General features: G+C 34.6%; 1 protein-coding gene and 1 pseudogene across 1 annotated transcript; both read left to right on the forward strand.

Moving 5' to 3' along the window:
- Positions 1 to 5,429: 5,429 nt before the first annotated feature.
- On the forward strand, positions 5,430 to 6,992 carry LOC110638246 (PTI1-like tyrosine-protein kinase At3g15890). The gene is made up of 4 exons (XM_021788738.2): positions 5,430 to 5,667; positions 5,755 to 5,899; positions 6,016 to 6,278; positions 6,372 to 6,992. The coding sequence occupies exons 1-4, from the start codon at positions 5,609 to 5,611 to the stop codon at positions 6,931 to 6,933; spliced, it is 1,029 nt and encodes a 342-aa protein (XP_021644430.1). The 5' UTR covers positions 5,430 to 5,608; the 3' UTR covers positions 6,934 to 6,992.
- A 6,190-nt stretch (positions 6,993 to 13,182) lies between these two features.
- LOC131171969 (uncharacterized) lies at positions 13,183 to 17,545 on the forward strand (annotated as a pseudogene).
- Positions 17,546 to 20,645: the final 3,100 nt, after the last annotated feature.

Here is a 20,645-nt window from a genome sequence, read left to right on the forward strand (position 1 = left end):
ATGATCAGACCGGCAAATGTCGGCGTGACGCCACCGCGTGGCGGTGGTGCCGTGATGGCTCCGATGAACTATGGAGATGGTTCAACTTCGAGGCTTCCTCATAAATTTTTGGAATTTTGAGACACAGATAAACCGGGTAAGACAATTTTCATTATTTCTCATGCATGGAGCATAAATACAGTGTTTCTTAAACAGGAAAAATTGGAGAAAAATTCTAAGAAAAATATATGATGAAAGTAAAATTATTTGGAGATATTCTATGGTGTTTGTTGAATTTTTGAGTGATTGTAGAATATTTTTGAAAAATATAGATAGATTTTAGTTAGATTTTAGCATATGGGCATATAAGATTATTTGAAATTAAGATAATTAAATTTTATATAATTGGTTGAAGCTTGAGGATGGAAGTTTAAATATGTAAATATTTAATTGGGTTGGATTAAGAATACGTTAGATGTTGGAAACTTATGGAATCGAGTAAAATTCTTGAATAAAATAATCATGGGTGATTAGAAAATTATAATTCCTTTTGCAATAGCCTTATAATATTATTAAAGACATGGGCAAAATTTTAAAATTTTAGAGCTTGTTTGAGTGGGTTTTTGGAAAAATATCAATTATAGGGACTAAAACGTAATTTTTAAGATTTTGAGTATAGTCTGATTTGGAGGGCCCAGGAGGGGCCATGTGATATTAATGAGATGTGATTGTGGAAATTGAGAATTTAGAAGTGTTATTTGAGCCTCTTTGCAGGTTGGGTAGGTCCCAGGTATAGGGGAAACTCTGCCGGATTTCCGGCATGAATTAGGCTGTCTATTGCCTCTTTAGAGTTTTATTTTGAGTTAATACTAATAAATTTATAATTTAATTATTAGGTGATCGAGATCAACTATTTTCCTGCATCCAGCAGCCACAATAGTCGACGGTGTACTGTGAGTAAAATATTAATTTTAATTGTAATTTCGATATTATTATATGTTCAAGCATGCCCATGCATCACTTATATGCATATATTTATGTAGTTAAACTCTAGGCACGATTTATGTTGCATTCATAATTGTTGATGTGCCATGGATGTTGTTGTGGTAATTTGGAGCAGTGTGCGTGCGTTGGCGTGCTGCTATCCTTCACTTTCCAGCTAGAAATGTGGCCTAAAAACTCCCCTTGCGCGTACTGCTATCCTTCACTTTCCCTCGTCATTTCTGGCGATTCCATCCACCAATCGAACTGGGTTTTATTCTCTTTTTGTTTTATACCTCGTAAGCTTTTCATAGACATTAATTTTATAAATTTTCATGGGGCGGTTTGTGCGAATCTAGCCAGAAAAATTTTAGCCTTTTTCAATTTCTTGGCTAGATTTCTTCTAAACTGTAAATCTTATAAAAAATTTGAGACCTCCAGTGTGTCCTACATTTTGAGAGCTTTGCAACGACATTAATTTGAGCTTTTTCTGACATTAAAAATTTAGTGGATCCCACGAATTTACCAATGATTTTTTGGATATTTAATGAGTCTTTTTAATTAAATGGAAATTTTACTCTAACTCCTGGTATTGTGAGCTTCGCATATATATTTTTGTTTTGAAGAAATTCCACCAACAACCTGGATTGCAATTTCAGGCCAGACACGTGGGCTGCTGGACTTACTTCGGAAGCGGGTCAATATTATAGTGCTTCCTACCATTTTTAGACACCCCAGATATGTTCTAGGTGTTAGAATTGGTGTAGGTAAACCTAAACTCCAAATTCCCTTTTTTACCTAATGTGGAGTTTAGAATAAAAATCTATAAAATATTCATGGGTAGCTACAAAATTATAATTATAATTACAATAGTAGAATGCCATTGTTAAGGATTGCAGGGAATAATTATATTAATTTGGATAGTTTTTGCAAAATGTTAGTTTTAAGTTTAATAGTTGAATTGTGTAATTACGTGAGAATTAGCTGGCTTGGCAGGTCCAAGAGGGGCATTATATTGTTATTGTGTTGTACACCTAAGGCCTTTGATTTAGAAGTACTAGTTGAGTTGTTCTGCAGGTTCGGTAGGTTCTAAGTGCGATTAAAATTCGCGATTTTTAACATAAATCTAGAGTGTCTTAGGCTCTTTAGTTCTTTGATAGGATTTAATATTGATAAATTTCTTGAATATGATTATTTAGATGATCCAAGTCAACCTTTTTCATATTATCAGCCGCCCCAGTGACATTTGGATAATCTGTAAGTTGATATTGATTTTATTTATAATTTCAATATTATTAATTTTATATTCAAGGCATGCTCATGCATTCACTTCTATGTATGTATATAATTAGTTAAATGATAAGTACACTCTTTTTCTGTATATATTATTGAATTTGTGTGTGGATGTCGCCTTAAGATAACTTGAAACTGTGTTTCTGTTAATGTGAGTATGGTGTGGATATGGATATGAGTAGGACGAGTAGTTGTGGCTGGAGCTTGACTCGTTGGAACCCAATCTTTATATAAGAATAAGTCAGGGTGAGCACAGCTTTGAGTTGATCTCACTGGCCTCCGCATATGGATTATTAAGCGAAAGTCCAGCTTGAGTTGACCTCGCTTGCAGGTATTGGATTAAGAGAGCTGTATAGGGGATCAGCTCCCATATATGTATTGATGTGATACATGGGTACGTGTGTGCTCCAAATTATCTTTTGTGCGAATATTGATTGAATTGTTTAAACTATGTGAATGTATTGCATTTCATACATAGGAATATATTAGTTTTAGATAGTTATATAAATTATATTTAAAATCAATATCTTACTCTCTGAGTCAAAAACTCACTCTTGTTCAACTATTTTTACTCAGGTGGCTTTATTGAAATTAACCTGCTTTATTTCCCTGTAGGTTTAAGTAAAAAATATTTTGTTTAATTTAGAAACTCTTTTTCTTTATTATCTTCTATTTAAATTTAGACCTCCACATGGACTAATAGTTGTATTTTATTTTATTTGGATTGTAATAACATAATTCTAGAATTGTAAAATTAATTATGTGAAATTGCTTGGATGTTTGAAATGTTATTATAATTGATGATGGAAAGAGCTGAGCTCCCAAAATCTGGATATGTGATTTGAGTATTGTAGGTGTGAGCTGAGCTCCCCATATTACTGATTTTATTTGTTTACAAGTCGGGTGAGTTAATGCTCCTGGTTGGATAGTCTAATTTATAACCAGACATTCTCCGTTTATTTTCTTTAAAATTAGGCTACCTTATTAAGTTTTGTCTTTAGATTAGAGATAGTTAGGCTTATTACGGGTTTCAGGGACCTTATGCTGACCAAAGTTCTAGAACCGGTCCAGCCCAGAAATCAAGTCGTGACAATTATGAGTTGACAAAAACTAAAGTCAGCATGATGTGTTCTAAGTTTAACCCCTAGTCCTAAAACTAAAGTCACCCGTGCAAAAAGAAAGAAAGCGAGGTTGTTGAAGGCGGCAGCCGGCAGCCATCAATTTTGCCTTTGCCACCACCCAATTATTGAAGTTGGTAATTACAATAGTTAAAGATAAAGAAAGGATGAGACATTAGAGAGATGAATATCGATAACAAATAAGAGAGACATTGAGGGAAAAAGCAAATTAAGTAGGTTTTATTTATCTCTCTTTTACTATTTGAGAGTGGGGAGAGTAGGGATGAAAATGATAGAGTATTCATAAAATTATTATATTTAAATTTGATTAATATTTTTAATATTTAAATATTATTTAAAATTAATTAAAATTCATTTTAAATTTAATTATATATTATCCTAATATATTTCAACAGAACTCAATTATATCGGGTATTAAAAATACCTAACTTGTTTTTTTTTTTTTTTGAACAGGAAAATACGATCCATATTTGAGGGTTTGATTGTTGTTTTTGAAGTATGCTTATGGATTGGTGTTGATAATTGGGAAAGGCTGTCGACTTCTTGTTGAATGGCGTGGCTTGTGATTATGCATATTATGAGAAAAGTTGTCAATACAAAACCAAAACCCATAAAACCAAAGAATGGGATTCAAAATTTTGTGGGCTTTAAGTTTTTGAATTGCTCTATTGGGTGTAATTGATGTTTGTCCACAAAAGGATAGGTTTGAGCAAGTGTGGTAACATCTTGATGTAGTTTCTTTTGTGTTGTAGGGAAATTTAACAAATACGTCAAAATTCAAAAGGCAGAAAAAGACGAAATCATTTGCAAGTAAAACAGACAATCAGACATTAAAAAATTTTTATTAACAGAAAAGATAACTCTTAAAGTTATATTTATTCACAAGAATTTCCAAATTACTTACAAAACAACTAAAAATTGAGAACAAATATAATGCAAAGATAGTAGTGTGCTGTGAGGGAGAGATGTATGTGATTTGGCAAAAGGGAAGGCCGACTGATTGTTCAAGAGAGAAGATGAACTTGAGGTTACATTGATTCTGAAGATGAAGAACTGGAGTAGGTTGGGTGGCTGCGATTGCAACGATTCGATTCGAACAGGACTACGGCATGCAAGGCTTGGGAGAAACGGAATCAATTGTAGGCTGGCCGAGATTATTGAAGCATAGTGTCTGGCAACTTAATTTCCTCTCTCATTCACCTGTCATGATAGAAAAAAGATTGAATGAGAAGAGAATAGATATATTATTTTATTATTTTTAATTTTGATTGATTTAATTAATTGAATGAAATTGTTTAAAAAAAACTAATTGAACGGAATTATAACAAGTTTACTAATTGAATTTAAATTATTAAAATTAAAATGTAAATTCGTAAAAAAAAAAAAAAGACTTTTTATGCGATTAATTGGCCTTAAAAAGACTTGAAATATTCTGAGCATCAAGTTTTATTATCTAACTTTAAATTGTCAACTTCCCATTGAATTTATTTGATACTATGAGTAAATTAGAATTTAAAATCCTATTTTCTTATGAGAGAAAAAACAAATAATGAAAAAAATAAGATGAAGACAGCTAACTAATTGTCTTTGATATATGACCTTTATTTAGCCAATCCAAACCTAAATTTTTAAAGCCCCAGGGTTAAGATCCTCTCTCTGTCCATATACATATACATTAGGGTTAAGATCCTCTGTTGTTGCATTGAACTTAATCAAAATGAAGGTCAATTAATTGAATGGTTTAGATTGATGCGCAGGTCAATTAATCCTTTAGTCACTTTCCATTACTAATCAAAATTTTATTAAAACGCACATCTCTTTTTGTTAATTAATCAAAGCTGCATTAATACATACTATAGATAAACTAATTCCAAAGAATGTTTAAAACAAATAATTAAGAATTTAATAAAGTTACATTTCCAATGGGAAAGCAGGTTAGCAGTTAGCACATACTAACAGCCACTAAAATACATCCAGTTGTGACCTTGTGATGAAGTGGCTCCATCTTGTATTTTCATTTTTTTTTTAAATTTTTATAGCACCAAGCTATTCTTGACTTCCTAGGCTGCATTTTGTCTTCACCATAAGACTTCTTCCTTCTGCTTAGAATTCTCCAAAACATTTGCTTGCCTCTTGTTTTCTCCAACCTCGATCGCTCTTTCGATTCTCACTTGCAATTTAATTTGGGTTCATTTTGAAATTTTCTTGCACAAGAAATGACTTGGAAATGTCTCTGCTGCGGCTTTCCCAGGGAAACTCAAACCGTGATGATCAGGTATGCCATACTATCATTAACAAATTCATCAATTAATTAATTAATACTTCATGCTTTGAGTTTTTACCCTTTAATCTTTCCTTTCAGTGCAAGTAACGAGAGCGATTATCCCTGGGAAAGATACACTCTCAAGGAGCTTCTGCAAGCAACAAATAACTTTCATAACAATAACAAGATTGGAGAAGGGGGATTTGGAAGCGTGTATTGGGGTCGAACAAGTAAAGGAGTAGAGGCAATCATGATCATCTTTTCTTCTTTCATTGATTTTCTGCAGTTTTAATAATTATGAAGCAAACAAAACCTTATCTAGCTATATAAGCTTATTTTAATCTGAAGTTGTTCTTGCAGATAGCAGTGAAAAGACTGAAGGCGATGACTGCAAAGGCAGAGATGGAATTTGCAGTCGAAGTGGAGATACTTGGGAGGGTGAGACATAAGAATTTGTTAGGTTTAAGGGGATTTTATGCTGGCGGGGATGAAAGGCTTATAGTCTATGATTATATGCCTAATCATAGCTTGATCACTCATTTACATGGCCAACTCGCTTCAGATTGTTTGCTGGATTGGACTCGGAGAATGAACATAGCTATTGGATCCGCTGAAGGATTGCTGTAAGTAAAATTCATCATACTTGCAAAATAATTTACATTAAACAGATTGTTTCTCATCCTGGCTACTTCTATGTCAATTTTTTGAAAAATTAGGTATTTGCACCACAAGGCCAATCCTCATATAATACACAGAGACATAAAAGCCAGCAATGTTCTCCTAGATAAAGAATTCCAAGCAAAAGTTGCAGATTTTGGATTTGCAAAGCTGATACCAGATGGAGTTACTCATTTGACCACTAGAGTAAAAGGAACTCTAGGGTATTTGGCTCCGGAATATGCCATGTGGGGTAAAGTTTCCGAGAACTGCGATGTGTATAGCTTTGGAATTTTGCTCTTGGAAATAATTAGTGCCAAAAAACCATTAGAGAAACTCCCTGGAGGTGTGAAGCGTGACATTGTTCAATGGGCCACTCCATATATTCAAAAAGGTGCATTTGATCACATTGCTGACCCTAGGTTGAATGGCAAATTTGATCGAACTCAGCTCAAATCGGCTATCATGGTCGCAATGAGATGCACCGAAAGTAATCCAGAGAATAGACCTAACATGATGGAGGTGGTAGATTGGCTTAAAGGTGGGCTAAGGAGAAGGACAAAAGAGGTATCCTACATACGAGACAAGGTCGATGAAGAGGACCAAAATGATACCGACTAACGATGAAGAAGGTTTTGAAGTGGAAAATGTCAATGGAATAGCTAGACAGCATTCAAATTAAATGCAATATATCAAAATTTTTAACTTCATTTATTTAATAGAATCTTCAATTTATTCTTGTCTGCTATTATTCGAGTAATGTAAATGAAAAAAAAAATTGAAAGATAAAAGTGATTTGGGTATCTCTGATTCTCTGTTTTTTAAATTCTCCACTTGTTTTATTTAGAATTTATTAGGAACTTTATCTCTTCAAGCAACACACACACATATATATATATATATATATATATATATATATATATATATAGAAGCTTTCAGAGGAAAAACTTATGTTGCAAGAAATATTTAACAAATTAACATAGGGCTGATGTCACATGTCGTTATCAAACATCAGAAAATGAAGACATCGCAATCATAGTGATATCAGCTTCTTTATCAAATTTGTTCATGTTGCCTTCTGGTTTAATTATATTTTGATGATATCAGCCAATTTATCAATTTATTTTATTCTATGGGGACGCACATTGTATGGGAATAAGTTCCACAATGGCCTGAGAACGAGGCGTAGTAGAAAGCCAAAATGGGCCTTCTCTAAATTTTTAGGGTGGAAATGGTTTTGGGGCCTGCGTTATAAGAGTCATACGAAAGATCTATTTTCGGACCGTGAAAACCCATTTCCCATTTTCCAAACACAACACTACCCATTTGAAAAGTCAATATATTTAATTTCTTTCTCAAATTTTATGGAATACGCGATTCTGAAGAATAATAATAATTGAGATTAGTATCTTTACTATATTTTCGTAAATAATTCAAAGCTTTTTTTTAACTGGAGACTATAAATGTTTTTTTTTTTTTTTAATTTGTTAGGGTTTAACTAGGATTTTTACTAATATCTCATTTTTTTAGATGATTTTAATATTATTGAATTTATGTTTATTAATATGAATTGAACTTTATTATAATAGAGAAAGAACTTTTATTAATAATATCAATACAAAATCTATTCTAAGAACAATCAACTTGAAACTCTATTCAAATCCAATTAATTATTGTATATAAACGGAGAGTTTTCTGTCAATAGGTGTTGGCTTGATGGTTTAACAGTGAGGCCCTAGGATCCCGGGATGTTAGGATCCCGGGATGGTAGTATCCCAGATTTGAACTTGGGACGTCATGTCTCGCTACTTGTTTCTTGAAATTTTTATGCTATTCTAAGAGGCCAAGGAGTGATTGATTAGGTGAATGGGGATACATCTCCACAATAAAGAAAATAAAAAAAATGGAAAACTGAGAGTTTTGTAATGTATTAATGTAGGAAGGAAAAATCATATATATATGTAGGGCAAATTTTTGTTAATTAAGGCAGAGAAGAAGCAATATACAGCATGCATGCCCATGATACAGGTGATAAAAGGCTGGAACCAATGTACATTAGCCTATTTGTGGGGCTAGTCTTCAAATGGATTCAAGTTTCTGAGATTTTAATTATCAATATTTTCTGCTCAACGTAAACTGGGACAAAATAACGGCAATTTTGTTCAAGCTGCTGTACATTAGAGTGCAAAATTCAGAAGAAATGTTGTAGAGACATAATATTACACCGGCAACAACAGCATATGGCTTCACAACTGCCAAAGTTCATGTTTTTATCGTAAAAAAGAGGGCAAACCTAGTTATCCTAGGTGTGTAATTAGCTTTAGTCATATGAGGACTCCCTACGAATTGGGGAGGCTTCTTTTGGTTGGTAGGTGGAAGCGCAGCGCTTTATAGGACATACGTGTATGTTTATATATATATACTCTGATAACTTCATTCACGGTCAAAAACAGCAGTGCAATTATCTGTTGAAAGGTAAAATGATAATGGCAGTGGAAGGCCTTTGCGTTTTGATTGGGAAAGAAAGAGAGAAAGGAGACTTAGCTGGACCTGGACATATATGCTACCTAGCTGAAAAGGAAATCAGCCGGCCTATTATTATGTCTAGGGTTTTCAAGTTGAGCCCCCCCATAGAGTCCATTCCATTATGTTGTCATTTTGTGTTTCAATGGCTAACGGTTTGTGAAAAATGAAATTTAAAGTCAACAGTGAATTGGGTTTCTTTTTTCTTTAAAAAGAATTATTAAGTGCTGCTTAATTGGATGAAGTTTATAGGCATGATGGTCCAGATTGATAGCTGCAGCCTTAAAGCAGGTTCACAAAGGAAAGGAAAGAGAAGAGTGGATGCCATGAATAGCAATCACGAGAAGCAATACATACATAAAGGATCAAAACCCAAAATTTTTGTTCATCCAGTAACTATCTTACTCTAATCTCTGCTACTGAAAATGATGTTACTTGTCAGGGATTATTATATGTACAAACGCCCATGGGAGACCAATTCTATTTTCTTTTTTATTTTTTTAAAATTGAAAAACAAATATACAAGGAAAAAATTTAAGGCACTGGGATTGGCCAACGAGAGTGCTGAAGGGGGAAAGTGTAGAAAATGAAAAAAAACCTCGATTGATTTTAGCAAGTGGCTTTGCGCACAACGGAAACTGTCTTCAACTTTCTGGATGCAGAAATAAAAGGGAATTTTTAACTCAGCTTACAGTCGAGGCTTTCACTGTCAAAATTGAATGTAAAGTCTCAAATTCAAATTATAATTAAAGTTAATTAAAAAATTTGAATGTAAACACGTAATGAATCAAATTAATTTAATTAAACATGTGATGAAGTGCAGGTAAATGGACTTATAATTATATAGTAATTTTATATCTCAGTTCTATAAAGATAAATAATTTATTTATATTTTCACGCAATCTAAGAATATGTAATTAATATAATTAAACTAATAAATTTTATTTTCTCAATACGTATTAAAATTATGGGGATATTAATAAATTAAAAATAAATTATTATTTTTAAATAAAAAGTGAAATATAGGAAATAATATTTATTTATTAATTTAGATAAATTTTATTTTTATCGACATTAATTACTCGTTCTTGCACATTTATTATTTGGATAGTTTTCTCTTTTTTCCTAACATACCTATGCCAAATCTATTATTCTCCTACTCTATATGTAAATGGTCACAAAATCAATTAAGACACTTGTTCAATTATTATTTCATAAGGACGGCTCTTCATATTGTCCTGAATTAACATTTTTGCTGATGTATTCAAACCACAAATTTAGTATATTGAAAAACAAACACACATATATAGACCACGCAAAATCAATTCGATGAAAATTAATTTTCAATTAAACAGTAAGTAATTCCAACCAATTTGTTTAATTTTGAGTCAAAATCATCTTTTAAGAAATTAAAAATATTTCCATCATTAAATCTAACTAAAATCAAAATATAGCTGGATATGACAGTGAATCAGATTTTTATGGGTATTTAATACAATCAAATTCTAATATAATGATTTTCAGTAGTATATAATCGAGTTTTAAAATGGATTTAGATTTTTAAAATAATACATATGATAAGTTCGGATTTTGCATGTGGGATATCTGTTACTTGAATTTTTTTTATATAAATAATTAATTAAATATGAAATATATATTTTTAATAATAATAATAATAATACCAAATGTTAAACTTTTTATTTACAATAATTTATTTAAGAGATATTAAAAATAAAAATATAATAATGATATTATTTACTAAAAGTTAAAAATAAAAAAAAAAAAAAATTGGAGGAAAGTATAAGAAGAGAAAAGAGAAAAACGTCTTATTTGACTTCAAAAATTATTTGAGAGTATTTAAGATATTTCATATTATTAAAAACTTTTTGATGAATCGACTTGCTCTAATAACTTTTTCTGTTTAATGAAATCTTTTCTTTTGTAAAAAAAAAAAAAAAAAAAAAAAAGAAATTTGACGTATAGGGAAATGAAAGCCATGCTGAGATCAATTCGTTATTTACGTGCCCCCTAAACACAAAACAAGACAAAGCAAGTGTCGGTTGGCCTGTTTTTGAAAACAATAAGAAAGGGACATGTGTGGGCCGGAGAGCTGGAACGGCCGAACTCAAAATCCCAAATTATAAATCAAGTGGCCTTTGCTTCAACGGAATTAAATTTCTTCTTTAAAAAGAGGGCTAACTTGTCGAGTGTCTATTTATTCATACGTGAAATATGAATGTAATGTTGAAATTTTTCGATACAAATTTGAAAATAAAAATGTAATAAGAGAGTAATTGGTAAAAATAAACATTATTCAACTTAAATTGGACTATTGGAATGAACTAATGAAATATTTCAGTTAATTTGATTCAGTTTTAATATATATGATATTGGTTTAATTTTAAATTTAAATAATAACTCAAAGTTAGCTAATTCTTTCACCTTTATCTTGAATATATTTTCAAATAATTGGTATTTTTCAAATATAGAATTGCTCATCAATTACAGAAGTTGAAATCAGAAATATAAATTTGGCAGAGACAACTGACACCTTTAGCTTAAATTATTAAAAAAGAAAATTACCAGATATCGCACAACAAATAAAGAATAGAAAGAAGCAATGTTAGAGCAAGAAATTGAAGAAAGCAAGAAAGAGTAGATATGGAGAGACAAAAAGGACGAGGGTGGAGGAGAATAGGGTTGGAGCTACGGGCGAAAAGTTTACTGGGGATGCAGAGGGAGTTGTCTTTTTAGCAAACGATGGGATGGTGTTATTGGGTTTGGTAGTCAGTACTCAGTAAATGAAATTCTACTCGCTGCTCCTGCCATCTCTCTGAGCCGCCTTGCATGTCTTTCCTTGCCTCCTCTCTTTCCTAGCTTTTACAGACATAAAAACTCCATCCACACTTAATGAACATCTCTCTCTCTCTCTCTCTCTCTCTCTCTCTCTCTCTCTCTCCTTCATCCAGAGCTTATCACGGAGTAGTGGGCTCATAAATGAAAACCTTCTACTTACAAATTTCATGTCTCATTAATTACACCGACGGCATTGGCATCGTGTACTCACGGTGATCTATTCCGTATTTACTTAACTTCTTTTCTTTTTTCAATTGTTAATTGGTTTATTATTTATTTGATTGCAAGTGATCTCAATTGCACTCATTTTATTCCGTTTTTGATTAAATTTATTGCCTACTGATTTCTTAGAATTATTTTCAACAGTGCAGCTTGAAATTTTATTGGTCCAATCCAATGGTTCATCATCTAAAGGTAAAAATAAGAAGGAATGTTTCAATATATAACATTACGCAAGTCCGATTCAGTTCAAGAAGAATTAAATTTATAGAATATAGTATAAAATGGTATGTACAAGACAACTCAAAGGCCTTTTGAATAGCCATGAGCTCTACAGCATTCCAACCTTTCTCACTTGCTGGACAAGAAAAGATACATGGGAAAAATACCTAATGAATCACGAAGAATGTCCCCAGTTGCACGCTTGCTAGGCTTTCTTAAAGATGACCCATTTACATTTCACTTCATAGCAACAATAGGAGGAGTAGACCAAGAAACATTAGGCCGAATCTTGATTGGATTGGTCCAAGTTTTGATAATAGCTAGAGAAATCAAGACATCAATCCGTTATAACGGGGCAAAGGATGCAATGCCTTCGATCAGGTTGCTAATCGGTGAAGTATAAAAGAGCATAGTGTTATTGTGGTAGATAAAACTCACATATTTGCATTTTAATCCTTAATAGTTTACATAAATTTTTACCTTATTTTGTATAAAGTGAAATTCAATTGAATTTTCACATAATTATGAAATTTTTATTTCTTAAATAAAATTTAAATTAAAAAATTAAAAATTTTCATTTTAAATAAAAAAATTAATTGCATTAAATTTTTATAAAATTTTAAATTTCAAATTCATTATGTTACATTTATGAGAATTACCATTTTTTATTAAGTTGATAAAAACTATCAATAACAATTATACATTGACTTGATCTTTGCAAAAAAAAGTCTTCATTTATTTCTTTAGTTTTAAACTTCAAAACCACTCAAAAAAGAAACCATCAAAGCAAAATTAATATATTTATATTAAAATATGTAATACATAAGATTAAGCAGAAAATCAATTATCAATATTTTATAAAAATAATTTAAAATATTTAATCTAAATATATAATATAAAAAATAAGGAGAGAGAGAGAAGAAGCAAATGAAAGAAACAAAATAGGGGAAAGACAAGGCACTAAGGCAGAGAGCCATTGATTCGATGCGTCCACATCCTACACTCTGCGACCAAAGTACGCTGGTGCGCTCTCTCACACGCACACTCACAGTTTCCACTCACTCCCTCACTCGTCGCGGGAACTCTTTCTTTCTTTTTCTCTGTTCCCAAACAACAAAACCATTAAATGCCCTAAAAAAATAGAAAAATCTTACTAGTAATTTCTTTTAGAGCCGCGTCTCTCAGTCCAAGTACAATCATGACCCTTCTCTAATCATGTATATATACCAGTTGTAACTCTTTTCCTCTATTTTCTCAGTCTCCATTACCTGTCAAAATCACACATCAAATTACAAATCTCTGTTGCATTAACTGATTAATACTCAACTGAAGGGTCTTATTCGTGGCAGTTCCACAACCTCGTCTTTTTCTGTTCCTTCTTTCTTTACCTTTGATGTTGCTTTTGGCTTGCTACCATTTCCAACTCTCATTTTCTGACTCTTAAACTTTTAAAAAGGTTGCTTCAAGTAACAATACCACCCCAGAGAGTTTCCCTAATAAAACAAACTTTGGACTAATTAGCTCTACAATTTTTAACTAAGTTAGTTCTATAAGAACGGCGCTTGTTCTTCTCGTTCTGGTTTCGGCCAAGCCCTTTGCTTCTCTCTAGCGAAATCCTTTTCTTTGGGCCCATTTTCAGATGGGTGAAAACACAGGAGAAACGGCCAAGCAGCAAACTCAACAATCACAACAGCAGCACCTTTCATCTTCCCCAAAAGACCCCCTTGAGGAAACACCAGAAACGAGACCACACCATCACCAACAGCCGCCGTCTGTTGTCGCTACCGGAGCTCCTTTCATCTCTACACCTCTTTATGTCCCAATTGGTGCAACTTCTTCTGCTTATGACCAACAATTTGAGACTGTGACCCCCAAAAGACCCAGGTATGCTACTGCGCAATGGAAAATATTACCTTCACCACCCCAACAACAACAAACACAGAAGCAGATGGCTACTATTGTCACCCGCGAATCAAGCCCATCACCATCAACAAATCCCCCTCACACCACCAACCCACAAACCCAACAACTTCACTCTACAGCAGCTTCCTCCTCGGACACGGCTTCGTCTCCTCCACACTCCCCTCTCCCTTATCTCCCCGCAGCTTCTGGTCAAGAGACAAGCAAAACAGAAGGACAGCAACTTCACCACCAGTTTAGAAAGGGCAAGTACGTGAGCCCAATTTGGAAACCAAATGAGATGTTATGGTTAGCCAGGGCTTGGCGGGTCCAATACCAAGGTGGTTATGATGCCTCTGGTTCATTTTCAAGAACTGAATACCCAGATATTGGTCAAACCACTGGCGAAGTCACAGTCCAATCAACAAGAGGGAAAACGAGAGCTGATAAAGATAGAGAAGTGGCAGAGTTCTTGCAAAGGCATGGGGTAAATAGAGATGCAAAAACAGCGGGTACCAAATGGGATAATATGTTGGGCGAGTTTAGGAAGGTGTTTGAATGGGAAAGAGATCAAGTAGGGAAGAGTTATTTTAGGCTCTCTTCTCATGAGAGGAAGCAACATAAATTGCCTGCTTCTTTTGACGAGGAAGTGTTTGAAGAGTTGTCTCAATTTATGGGTTCTCGCATGAGAACTTCGAGCAGAGCTGCGATCGGTTCTGGTGATGATGGTAGGACTGCTCTTGCTGGTGTAAGAGCTCTCCCTCCACCCCCTCCTTTTAAAGACGATGACTACTCCGTCCCAGGTAGGAACTCTACATGAAATCAATAACAAAGTTTCATCCTTTTCCGCTTCTTCCCCTTGTTTTCTCCAAAGAATGCAACTTTATCTTCTGTTGCAGGAAGGACAAAGCAAGTGATGACCAGTGGAGGTGAAGCTTACTTTCACGGTAGTAGAGGGAGTCTGTTAGGGTTTGAATCTTCGATGGACGTGGCTGCTACTGGTGCTTCATCATCATCGAAGGAACTTCGTAGAATTGGTAAAATAAGAATGACATGGGAAGAATCAGTGAGTTTATGGGCTGAAGAAGGGACACATAGAGGGAGAGTGAGGGTTCAAGGATCAAGTTTTTTGAATGCGGATGAGCTTACTTTCTTTGACGATTCGATGGTAGCTTGCACCATGGAAGCCTTTGAACGTGGACCCCTAAAAGGTTTCTCAGTTGATCGATTCGTTTCTGGACAACAAGTGAAAGTTTTTGGCAGAAGAAAGTCTTCTTCATCGGCTTCTGCTTCTTCTTCTGGTACAAATACCTTAGTCTTAGCATGTGCATTTTAAAACAGCAGTCTGAGAATCCACATTTCACATTTTTTCTATTTATATCAGGTTTCGTTGAAAGATTTCAGCTTCCATCAGTTGAACCCGCAATAAGATGTGAGTCTTGTGCTTTAATATTATCAATCGCAGCTATGTTTGCTTAAGGTTTTTGAATCCCTCTCATTTTTCCATTTGTACGTCTTGATTTTCAAGTATTGTTTGTAATTTGGAAATTAGCTACATATAAGACATTTTCCATCTATGAGATCCATGTATATGCGTTTATGTTAAGCTGCTAATTGTATGAACAGCGATCCCAGCGTGGGAATTTCAAGACCCAACTGAGTATTACGTGGGTTGTCTTCGAGTGCCACCAACAGCACTTCCAAACTTGTTTGAACTCTCGTGGTATTTGCAAGAGCCACCACCTGAAGAATTACGCTTCCCTCTAAGGAGAGATGTTTACAGGGACTTACCTCCAGGCAAAGAGCACTTCTTTACTACTGCTACTGAACTGTTAGATTGTAGAGGTATTGCGTTTGATATCTTAAGCTCAGTTATCCGAACTAACCCTAGTATCAGTGGTGCCAATGCCGCGAGTAGAGACTCTTTTATTGGCATTTGGGATGATTGCATTAATAGGGTTGTGTCCAAATTCTGTTCTGTTGAAGTGGTTATTGTCAGAAAAGCGCCATCATCATCATCGGTGAACACGTTGCAGGATCAGTGGCCAAACGTGACCGGATTTGTTAGAAACTTTTGTTTGTGGAGAGGAGAGGAGAGTGACCAGTTGAGGGAAGGTCATGCCGATCCTCTTCTTCTATAGTAGAGAAGCTTTTATGGACTTACATGGATATCCCCTATATTCTAGGCTACTATGCGGTAGGTTACTCGGTAACATTTTGTGCGTTGTATCGATCGCAAGATCGCATAATCCGCACTGATCTCTGTGCTGTTGACTTATCGTCGCCGGTGGAGAGACTAAGAGCCCTGGTGCCATGTTACAGAATAGCTGGGTTGTTGCCATTGCTAGCTGAACGTTGCTTCAACAACATCAATAACGGAGGAACTTTTAAGCAGTTAACCTTCAGTGATTTTGAAAGAGTGGATGTGGGTGATGGAAACATCATTGAAATGACACCGAACACAGTAACAAGATTCTTCCCAGCAAAAGAAAATGGGCAGCAGTCAAAGAAATATATGATTATCTTGACCAGAGAATCCACACGCAGAATTCATTTTCCGAACACTCGAGAAGGATTTGGCATTGGTGTTTAAACCTCGAGGTGTGAAATTTAAGCCCACGAACTGTGAGCAACTGGTAGAGGCTCTAAAATACGTGACCAAAGCCTTGGTAGCACTGCATGACTTATCTTTCATGCATAGGGACCTGAGTTGGGACAAGGTAATGAGAAGGAGCGACAGAGAAAACGAGTGGTTCGTATGTGGATTCGATGAGGCGGTGGGTGCCCCTCAGCTATACCCACATGGGGTAGTGGAGGCACATGGGAGACACGCGCCGGAGATGGGAAGGGGATTGCATGGGGTGAAAGTAGACGTGTGGGGCGTAGGTTACTTGGTGAAGACGTGTGGATTGGGTCCGGATGGTGTGCCGAAGATGCTTAGAGAGTTGCAAAATAGGTGCTTAGACCAGAACCCAGAGCAGAGACCCACCGCCGCCGATTGCTATCACCACTTGTTGCAAGTGCAGTCGTCTCTGCAATCATCCTCCTCTGGAGGGCCCTATTGAATTGACTGATGTGTATGCTATGGGGTAACTTGCGTTTGTTTTCTGATTTTTAATATTGTGGGTAGTTTTTCTTTTAATCAGAAAAAAAATATATATTGTGGGTAGTGTCGGAGGTTTAATTTAGAGGGCGGGAGGCTGGCGAGGATTGCTGTTGTGATTGTTATTGGCAGATTTTGATACCTTAAAAATTCAATTGAGAAGGTTAAAAGTTGACTTCAACAGAAAAATGGCGGCTGTTTCTGCTGCAGCGCAGCTTCTGGGTTGCGACAGTCCCTTTCTATCGAATCATATCTGATTTATGTCATTTCCGTTTAATTTAATTGGAAATTCTTGTGTGAGTATTTTCGGTGTTTAAATAGTTTTTTTTTTTTTTCTCGAGATGTGGTCTCTGTGTAATTTGGTGATGAAATTTTTATAGCACTTTGTTTACGAGCTGCAAACCATACTGATATCAGCCATTGTGCATTTCATTTTTCCTTCTGAAACTGGCTTCTAATCTTTGAACTTGTTTCATGTAAAGTCCTGTGTGTTTACACGAGGATCATAAAATTCAGAGGTTGGATTATTTTCCTATCTTTTAAATTTCTTTTTCCCATGTTCTCATTGCCTCTGATATGAATTATAACTTTCTTGAATTAATTAACAATCATTAATACAGTATGTTATTAAATTATTAAAAAAAACAGATATTTTGAACTAAAAGCCACGGAGCCTAAAAAGGAAAAAGAAAAAAAAGACTAAACGCAGTGCAGTTGCCATTAATTTCCAGTTCCTCCAACTAAATTACTTGGAACTAGCTCAGTTGCTATCGGATTAATGCTAGGTATGAAATTTTGATTAAAAAATGTATTTAATTCAGTGAAAATGGAGCGATATATATATATATATATATATATATATATATATATATATATATTGACTTGGTGGAGTAGGGGAAAAAAAGTGATCCTATTTCTGTTGTATAGGAGAAGATTGAAGAATGTGCTGATGGAGAATTTTAGTGGGAGTAGCGTAGGAGTCAATATGCGATGAGAGCAGCTATGGCTAATGCAGTGCTTCTGCTTCTATCATTCTGTCCGGCAAGATATGAAAAAGTTGTTGGTCAGCAAACCATTTCCAGTGGAGGATGCGCCCGCTCCTGCACATTATTGATTTGGGCTCCTTCTCATTTAGTGAACTGCTGCTACTTCCCCAAGGAGAGAGAACTTTAGGGTTTAGCATTATATATATCTTTTGAAATACTAAAAAAACTATTGCTGGTGTTTAAGAAGATAGAAGTTGAGCGCTAATTTAATGGAATTGAAATTTGTTATAACAAGTATGCAAATATAAGGCACACACAAATTGTGCGATCACACAATATTGAAAAGAGAAAAAGAATAATACAAGATTTAACGTGATTCAATCGTAAGGTCTACGTCAATGGGCAAGACAAGAGAAAAAGTTTTACTATAATGAAAATAGCAAAATATAATCAATCAGAACTCTCAAACTCTAACCCCAGTGTGTTTCCCGAATATCTCATAATTCTACCGCAAATGGTAGAATATTATAATATTTATACTGATCCATACAACGGGGGCATTCCCCCTGCACCCCCAAGGAGATCAGTGGTAGGCTTTGGGCCTAGATCGATACCACCACAAATTTCACTTTTTATCCCAATCGGGTCGTAACGCGAAACTTTCGGGTAGGGTCACAATTCGGGCCCATAAAAAATGTATCCAAAATTTCAAGCCACAAAAACAATTCTTCCCCTTGACTTAAATTCTCTCAATCATCAACAAAATAACCACAAACACTCTGTCTTGTCATATGCCCTCGCAAGGGCAGTACAAATGCCAACCAAGTCTAGACAATAACTAAACTTGCTAACTGGGACTCTCTTGGTCATCATATCTGTTGGATTATTATGTATAGATACTTTCTGCACAACTACAGTCCCCTGAGATACAATGTCCCGAATGAAGTGATATCTGATATCAATGTGCTTAGTTCGCTCATGGTACATCTGATTCTTTGTGAGATGTATTATACTCTAGTTGTCACAAAATACTATTGCCTTGTTCTATATCAACCCAAGATTACCCACCAAACCTTATAACCATAAAGCTTCCTTTACATCCTCTGCTAAGGCCATATATTCAGCCTTTGTGGTAGACAAAGTAACTATAGCTTGTAATATTGCCTTACAACTGATAGCACTTCTAGAAAAGAGTAAATAAATAACTTGTCAAAGATCTCCTCTTGTCTAAGTTCCTTACAAAATCTGAATCCACATAGCTAACAACTGAGTCACTCATCTTGGCCCTGTCAAATGTCAGACCAACATTTGTAGTACCCTTCAAATACCTCAAAATCCATTTCATTGCTTGCCAATGCTCTTTCCCAGGACACGCCATGTATCTACTCACAACACTAACTGCATGTAAAATATCAAGTCGGGTGCATACCATAGCATACATGATGCTACCAACAGCACTCGAATAGGGAACACTGATGTGTCCCTACCGCAAGTGCACGGGTCGTTCAAGTAGTATAGAAAAAATATCATTCCCATGAGGAGTTGTGTTAATGATTGAATTTTTGATATAAAAAGTTGACTAAATTGAGCTATTTTTGAAATTAAAGTAATGAATTGATGGGTATTGAGAATGTGAAATCTATGTATGCAAAATTAATAATCTATTCAACAATGTATTAATTAAACTAAAATTGCATCAAATTGAAATAAGCAAGTTCAAATATGGCAATATTCAAAATGGCAAGTAATTAAATTCGATTAGAAATTAACAATGGTAAAAAGGCGAAGCTATTTTGGGATTTTAAATTGGTTATCCAATCTTATGAAACTTATGGGTTTTAAGGAGATTAATTCTTAAATCCTTTGGATTCCCTTTCGAGTGAGACAAAGAGTGCCTTAATCAATCTAATCCTACTTTCGTGGACTTAGAGTTAATTAAGACCCATTAAGTTCTTTAATTAATCTGTGAATCCTCTTAATCCTTAACCTATTTCTAGGTCTAAGTTAATTAAGTCCAATTTCTTGATTATCTATCACAAGGCCTTCTCCTTTCGGTGCTTCAACCATGGATTAAGAACATTACTTAATGGGATCCTACACTAAGCATGTCATTAAGCACACAAGAAATGAATAAAACTCATTAAGACCACAAAATATGGATTACCCAATCAAAATCCACAAAATATCTCAAATATTACAACCCTTACTCCAGAATCAAAGGTAAACTACTCACTATCCATAATGCTTACAAGATATTATGAGTTTATAAGGAAATAAAGCTTTAATCTAAGCTAAGAAATAAGAAATTAAACACTAGAAATGTAGAAAAATGTAAGGGAAGAAAGAAATCTGCAAATCTTGGTTGAAAATGGTGTGGAAGGTGAAAGTGACTCTTCAAATTCTGCCTCTCCTCTCCTTTCCTTTTCTGCTCCTTGTCTCCCTCTTCTAAAATGGGAAAATGAGACTATTTATAGCAATTTTCTGACATGGAGCCCTAAAATGGTATGTTCTAGGAGGAATTATCT

Source organism: Hevea brasiliensis, chromosome 13 (assembly GCF_030052815.1).
Source record: "Hevea brasiliensis isolate MT/VB/25A 57/8 chromosome 13, ASM3005281v1, whole genome shotgun sequence".
Lineage (NCBI taxonomy): Eukaryota > Viridiplantae > Streptophyta > Magnoliopsida > Malpighiales > Euphorbiaceae > Hevea > Hevea brasiliensis.